This window comes from Coregonus lavaretus, assembly GCF_964263955.1.
Source record: "Coregonus lavaretus genome assembly, chromosome: 12".
Classification (NCBI taxonomy): domain Eukaryota; kingdom Metazoa; phylum Chordata; class Actinopteri; order Salmoniformes; family Salmonidae; genus Coregonus; species Coregonus lavaretus.
Window position 1 is genome coordinate 26,470,562 of NC_139999.1, and position 7,979 is coordinate 26,478,540.

At 45.1% G+C, this 7,979-nt stretch overlaps 1 protein-coding gene across 1 annotated transcript; it reads right to left on the reverse strand.

Annotated features, from left to right (window-relative positions):
* Nucleotides 1–326: 326 nt before the first annotated feature.
* On the reverse strand, nucleotides 327–2,699 carry klhdc7a (kelch domain containing 7A; the record flags this gene model as incomplete). Its single annotated transcript, XM_084172881.1, has 1 exon — nucleotides 327–2,699. One exon carries the CDS (start codon nucleotides 2,697–2,699, stop codon nucleotides 327–329), a length of 2,373 nt encoding a protein of 790 aa, XP_084029007.1.
* Between the last annotated feature and the right edge of the window lie 5,280 nt (nucleotides 2,700–7,979).

A 7,979-nucleotide genomic window follows, 5' to 3' on the forward strand; every position in this document is an offset into this window, starting at 1 on the left:
AGACTTGTTTATGAATTATTTTTACAGGAGAGAAAGTGCATGATTTAGGAGTAGCTCGGTAGTGCAAGGGAGGAGGGAAATGAAAAGAACAAGCAGCTTTCACAAATACATGGAGTTTATATGGCAGTACACCCTGAATAAATCTAAACAAGCAGTAGTCTAATTACCATTAATGGCATTCATATTTTACTTTCATTGCCTCTGATTAAGACAGCTGTGCTTCCCAGTAGGATACTCTCATCTATGAAAATGGCCTTGGTGCATAAATACATGAGATACTCCCTCACTGCTCTGTCCTTGTCTGTGCTGAGGAGAATCATTCCTGGTCACACGCTGGTCTGGAGAGCTTTCTTATCAGGAAGGGAGAGTACGAAGGGGAAAAGGATGCCCTTAGCTGCAGAGAGGACACTCAAATCGTCCGCTACGAAGCTCGGAGAGATCTCATCAGCCAGGAACCTCATGGTGAACTGGCGGCTTATGCAGTAGATGGTGTCGTCCACAACAACACACTGGAAGGCAGGGCAGTGGGCGAGGCGTTTGGTGCAGCACTCATACCATAGTCGTGCCACAGTGTGGTAGCGATACACACTGATGCCTAGCTGTGGGTTGACATCGAAGCGATACAGAAAGTTTCTTACGCCCACTATCTCGGTGGTCCTCACTTTGCTTCCCGTTATTGCGCTCTTCCTCCACACATTGTTTTTTGGGTTGTAGCTCAACAGTGTGTATCTCAGTGTTCCCCCTAGAACAAAGAGTTCCCCATTGCACACCGTGACATGATGGGCCACAGCAAATGTATCGTTGGGCAGTGGGGCCACAAAAGTCCATCTGTCGGAGCGGGGGTCATAGCGCTCTACGGTAGACAGACACTCCCCTCCGATGGCATAGATGCAGCCCTGAAGGCCTGCCAGTTTGCAGTGGGGCCTGGACTCATTCATAGGACTGATCTCTTTCCAAATGGACGTTATAGGGTTGTAGCAGAACACTCTCTTGGAAGGTTTCATCTCTCTGTCTGCGCCCTGCTGGCAGCCCCCCACTGCTACAAATAAGTAGTTGTCCATAGTGCACACGGCACAGCCTTTGGAGATGACTTCCTGTGGGATGGGACACAGTGGGTGCCAGCTGTCTATATAATCATCATAATAGTAGAGACCACTGGATGGCTTGTTGGTGGCTCGCTGCTCTGTTTTTGTCCCTTGAGGACTACTCCCCACCCAGTCCTGAGGGTCCATGTTGGCTGCCACTAAGAACTGCCTTCCTCTCATACGCTGTTTCTGGATCTCATCCCGCTCGCCTGCTCTCAGCATCCCATACAGGCCTGGGTCCCTGAGGACCTGGAGGTAGTTGTCAGACATCACTCTGAGGGCTGCCTGCTGCAGTGGGGCCTGCCCATTCTTCTTAGACAGCTCCAGCACCTCCATGCAGTTACCCAAATCAAGCTTGGCCTTTAAGCTCTGTAACTCTGAGCTCTGAGCTATGTTTTCTGGAAGCAGATTTACAAATCTGGCCCCAGCTATGGTTTCTAGGCTGGGCTCCTCCCATGCACTGGGGCCCCTGGTGTCTGTGCAGGGACTAAGGGGACTGACAGGGCTGGGATCCCCTGATGAATAGGCCTGAGAGTGGGGCCTCAATGGGGTCGAGGCTCTGGGTATCAGAGAGGGGATCAGGAGCTCTGAATGTTCAGCCGCTGTGAGGTAGCTCTCCTTGCGTATGAGACCCGGCTTGATGGGAGGTGTGGGCGCCGGACTAATTGGGGAGAATGGCCTCTCAACAGGACTCTGTGGTAAAACCAAATCACGCATGATGATGGGGCTTAAGGACGAGGGAGACTCAGTGAGGCTGCTGCCACGGCTTCCAAACTTCACTGACTGTGAGTCCAGTGAATTCCCCTCAAACTGACCCAATATGGAGTCTGTGATGGAGTGCGAGGAAGATTCCACATAGTATTCATAGATCTTTCCCCGCACAACGCTCTGGTCCCCAGGTCCTTCCATCACAAGGTTGGCATCCTCCACTGTGATCTCTGCCTTGGAGAGGAAGCTGGAGTAGGCCCCCTGGAGCCCCAGGTCCTGCCTCAGCTCTCTGCTGACCCCCAGCCCCACACTGCCCTCAAGCCTCTGCAGAAAGCAAGGGGATCGACGGCCTGATGGGCTGGCCAGACCACTGTCATTAGGATCAGGGAGTTTCAAGATGGATCCAAACATACAATTACTGGTCTTAATCTCAGCCTCCTCAACAAACACGGGGATATCTGTCTCCAACTCCAAGCTGTTGTCTTCCTCTACATTTGATTCCTCCTGCAATGCAGCCATTTCCTTAATGTTTGTGAACTTGCCGGCTTCTTCAATCTGGGTCACTTCTCCTTCCCCTGTCCCTGTATTGGTGTTGTCAGGTGTCAGGTCATCACTCACAGGGCTAATCTGTGAGTGGCCAGGCTGTTTGTCCCCATCACTGCTGGTGTCATGTTTGGCTATGCTTTGAGGTCGCAGTTCCATCTTGCAGTTCAGACAGGTTCCAATGGGTGCTTCAGTGGGCCTGTCTGGAGGAAGCCTCACATAGAGCTGGGGTTTAGCTGCTTTACCCCTGGAGCTGTAGAACCTGTAAACCCAAGAGATGAGCAGCACAGCGGCCACGGAACACGTCAGCTTCCCCAGCAGTTGCATGTCGAACTGGACACCCAGCAGATCTGCTATGGGCATGACTAAACAGAGGAGTTGCCAAGGTGAAAAACCTTTTTGTCTGGGTATTTATTTTCAGTGCATCTTAGCCAATGGTAGCTGGTAGCCTGCGGGCTGCAGAGATCTGATGACTGTCTGTTCTCTCTCCTCTCTCTGGACAACTTGTAAACTGATACCAACACTATTTGCATCCCTCACGGCTGGGGCGGGGCAGCGGTCACATTCCACCTGCAACAGGTGATCATGTTTGCTCTGGCCTTCACCATGTCGTAGACAACAGCCATACCTGGATAGTTCCAGTGTACATATTGACATTTGTTGACTCATCATAAGATGGGTTTATCATGTTGTTTACTGAGTGATTTAATTAAGTGTTTTAACAATTTGGAAACTATATCACCACAAGGTTAAACACAGATTCAGACTATTGTGCTGTTGAGCCTAATGTTTACATGACTGTATTTGTAGGAGTGGCCTAGATAATATGACTCTATTTCAGACCTATGTCAACAAGAAAAGAATGATCCAGTTCAAACACATGACAGGCTGCTGTCTGCTGAGAACATGGTTTGACTAAGGCGTGGGAAAGGCTGATTGGTCACATTTAAGGACATCATGACCAGGATACAGTTGTTTGCACAAGCAAAACTAAAGATCAAATGTTTTTCACTATACAACACATTGGTTTTGGCTCGGCTACAACGGGAAAAGAGGCCAGGGATCATGTTCTTATAGAAATTAACTATACATTTAAGCACAGACTTCTAAAAACAATGACTGGGTAAGTGCACAAATGATGTGGTAATTTCTATCACACACCGATATGAACACGTACTGTAAGACAGCCATCTGAGCCTCAATGCCAAAAAGGAGTGTTGACTGTATGAATCTGATAATATCATCCATATTTATAGACTGCATTGGCATACATACATACATCTCTGTCAAGCTTGAGTCCTGTCACTGTCACTGCAGTTAAGCTGTCAAATTGTAATTTGTGTTGCCGATAGCGACACGCTTGACCGAGGCCAGGGTCATAACAAAGAGCTGGGCCGGCAGCGATGCGATGATCTCAGGGAGGTGTGTCTTGCAGGGAACCATTTGACCGGTGTCCTCTGTGACATAGACACTATTTGGCCATCTGATAGCATATGCTCCAGATGCCCATAAAGGAATCCGGATTCAGCAGGCACAGTTAGTCGTGAATAATTCACTGGTGTCACACAAAGGCAGCTCATTCTCCTTACTGCCTCCGCCGTCTCAGGTGTACCATTCAGGAGCACTGCAGAACAAAATGATTGCCAGCATGTGCAGTGTTGTATGGAGACACTTTCACCTCTTCCACTCCTGTGATATGATATGGACAGGAAATGGGAAATGTAAACAGTTTAAACATATTACCGTAAGGGTTATTCTTGGAGGATGGGTGGAGTGTGTAATAGATTAAGATAATGCAAGGTAGGATGAGGGGAAAGTGAACTTGGTGGCCATACATGACAATCAGAGGGCGAAATTACATAAGGTAATTCTGATTACAAGTTTAGCACAGACGTGTGAAACATTAAAGCAATTGATGTGTACATGTGTATTTTTTGCTGTACTTATGAAAGAAATATATTGCATACATCACAAGCATGATTATATAGATTTCCTCTGTTGGCCATCAGATATGCATGCCCTACAAATAATCTGAACACGACACAAACACAATAGAGCCAAGATGTCACACAATATCAATTATTCAATGTGGTGTGCTTTTATTTGGTCCTTTGTCTCTTTTATCATGGATGGGCCTTCAATGAATATCCACATACAGTGCATTTTGAAAGTATTCAGACCCTTTCCCTTTTTCCACATTTTGTTATGTTACAGCCTTATTCTAAAATGGATGGAGAAAAAAAAATCCTCATCAATCTACACACAATACCCCATAATGACAAAGCAAAAACTGTTTTTTAGAAATGTTTGCTAATTTATTAAAAATAAAAAACAGAAATACCTTATTTACATTCAGACCCTTTCCTATGAGACTCCAAATTGAGCTCAGGTGCATCCTGTTTCCAATGATCATCATTGAGATGTTTCTACAACTTGATTGGAGTCCACCTGTGGTAATTCTATATAAGGTCTATATTAGGTCCCACAGTTGACAGTGCATGTCAAAGCAAAAGCCAAGCCATGAGGTCGAAGGAATTGTCCGTAGAGCTCCGAGACAGGATTGTGTCGAGGCACAGATCTGGGGAAGGGTCCCAAAACATTTCTGCAGCATTGAAGGTCCCCAAGAAAACAGTGACCTCCATCATTCTTAAATGATCTGGCCACCCGGCCAAACTGAGCAATCGGGGGAGAAGGGCCTTGGTCAGGGAGGAGACCAAGAACCCGATGGTCACTCTGACAAAGCTCCAGAGTTCCTCTGTGGAGATGGGAGAATCTTCCAGAAGGACAACCATCTCTGCAGCACTCCACCAATCAGACCTTTATGGTAGAGTGGCCAGACGGATGCCACTCCTCAGTAAAAGGCACGACAGCCCGCTTGGAGTTTGGCAAAAGGCACCTAAAGGACTCTCAGATCATCAGAAACAAGATTCTCTGGTTTGATGAAACCAAGATTGAATTCTTTGGCCTGAATGCCAAGCGTCACGTCTGGAGGAAACCTTACACCATCCCTACGGTGAAGCATGGTGGTGGCAGCACCATGCTGTGGGGATGTTTTTCAGTGTCAGGGACTCAGAGACTAGTCTGGATCGAGGGAAAGATGAACGAAGCAAAGTACAGAGAGATCCTTCATGAAAACCTGCTCTAGAGCACTCAGGACCTCCGACTGGGGCGAAGGTTCACCTTCCAACAGGACAACGACCCTAAGCACACAGCCAAGACAACGCAGGAGTGCGCTGGGACAAGTCTCTGAATGTCCTTGAGTGGCCCAGCCAGAGGCCGGACTGAAAATAGCTGTGCAGTAACGCTCCCCATCCAACCTGACAGAGCTTGAGAGGATCTGCAGAGAAGAATGGGTGAAACTCCCCAAATACAGGTGTGCCAAGCTTGTAGCATCATACCCAAGAAGACTCGAGGCTGTAATCGCTGACAAAGGTGCTTCAACAAAGTACTGAGTAAAGGGTCTGAATACTTATGTAAATGTGATATTTCAGTTCTTTGTTTATAATACATTTGCAAACATTTCTAAAAACCTGTTTTTGCTTTTTCATTATGGGGTATTGTGTGTAGATTGATGAGGGGGGGGAAAAACAATTTAATCCATTGTAGAATAAAGCTGTAATGTAACAAAATGTGGAAAAGGTCAAGGGGCTGTAGATCTGTACTTTTTGTAAGTTAAAGACTGGATACATCCTTTCCTCAGGTGGACTCTGAGAAACATGATTAGGAAAACAAATGAGTATATTCTGAACTCACAGAATTGATCATTTTGTAAACAAAGTAATGATGTGCATTTTATTCAGGCAGAATAATTAAAGTAATTAAAACACAATTTGCTCATTTCCTAATGCATCCATCATAGCTGATGGAGCTGTTTTCTAAAAAAGAACTAAACAAGTATGGAGGTGCCTCTTGAATCCAAATACACGATACTGAAATAATGATAGTTACAATTTATCATTCATATCCTCCCCTCATACTGTTCCCTAGCTACACAGCACTCATCTCTAAAACAATTGAATGTGTATTGTACTCAGGGGTGGACTGGGACAACAATTAGTCCCTGGCATTTTATCCACACAAGCCCACAACTCTGTGCTCCCCACCAATTGTTTCGAGCAAAAAAAAAAAAAAAAGATCTGGAAGTGTTTTCCTGTTGTAGAATTGTGTTTATTTTTTAAGGTTCCAAACATACGTTATTTTCTTAACCAATCTAGTGACTAAATGACAGCATAGGTTTGAAAAATAATTATTGGTAGTCTTGGATGCTAGCCAGGGAGAATTTACAGGAGAGAGGGGTGGTGCGGAAGTAACATTGGTAAGGCTAAGCTTGAATAGTAATTGAAAATTGTGAAAAAACTTATCCTACTACATTCCCATGAAAGTGAGATGAGAACATTATGGTTAATATAGCTATTATGTGATCCATTTTAGTCTGATTAATATTGTAAGGGAAAATATTGTGGTTGGAACATTGCAATGTTGACGCATGGTTCATTTTCTTAAATATCAAACCTTATTTATTAAATCGACACAAACTTGACATGATGGCTGATAGTACATTGTTGAAAGTAACGAGCATTACAAACCATAAACGTGGAAATACGACAGAAATTGTGCACTTCTCACCTGCCGTTACTTCCTTCCCAAGCCTGTGTTACTTTGGCCCCACCGGCAGGTACAAAAGTAAATTTGCGATACTTCCGTTCTCAACTTATTTAATTTCAACTCAATTAACCTAGAAATGAAATGACACTTGCTAATGGTAGAGGACATATATACGTTGTTTGTCATAAAATATGGTAGCTCTATCAATCTCTGAGTAAATAGGAAAGAAAAATAAGTGTTACTTCCATCCCGGTTCTCCGTGCTGAAACATAACATTGGGCATTACAGTATAGCGTTTCTCAACCATTTCTGTACCAGTGACATTTCACACGCTCGCCACAACATATCTCAAGGCCATATCAAATATCTTGGTTGTGAAATAGTTGCTATTGAGCTGAATATTGACAGAAAGAAATATATACCTTCAGAAAGCTGATACCATCCTCGCTTCGACAGGGAAAAGGGGACAAAGCTTCCAAAGCTGTGTTTTTACTATACGATCAGAGCGCATTTTTATCTCCAGTGCATGCGGGGAGAGGAGAGTGGCTTACTCGTCCAAGGCACTGCATCGCAGTGCTAACTGTGCCACTAGAGATCCTGGTTCGAATCCAGGCTCTGTCGCAGCCGGCCGTGACCGGGAGACTCATGGGCGGCGCACAATTGGCCCAGCGTCGTCCAGGGTAGGGGAGGGAATGGCCGGCAGGGATGTAGCTCAGTTGATAGAGCATGGTGTTTGCAATGCCAGGGTTGTGGGTTCGATTCCCACGGGGGGCCAGTATAAAAAATAAAATAAAAAATATATATATATATAATGTATTCACTAACTGTAAGTCGCTCTGGATAAGAGCGTCTGCTAAATGACTAAAATGTAAATGTAAGCCCATGGGCTGCCGGCCATGTCACTTTTTAAATTGTTTTATTTGTATATATATAAAATATTTGTGTGTGTAAATTTCAACCAGCCCACCTATTTGCCAGAATTGCCAGATGGCCAATCCGCCCGTGATTGTAATTTAGCAAGGTGAGACGACCCCATCC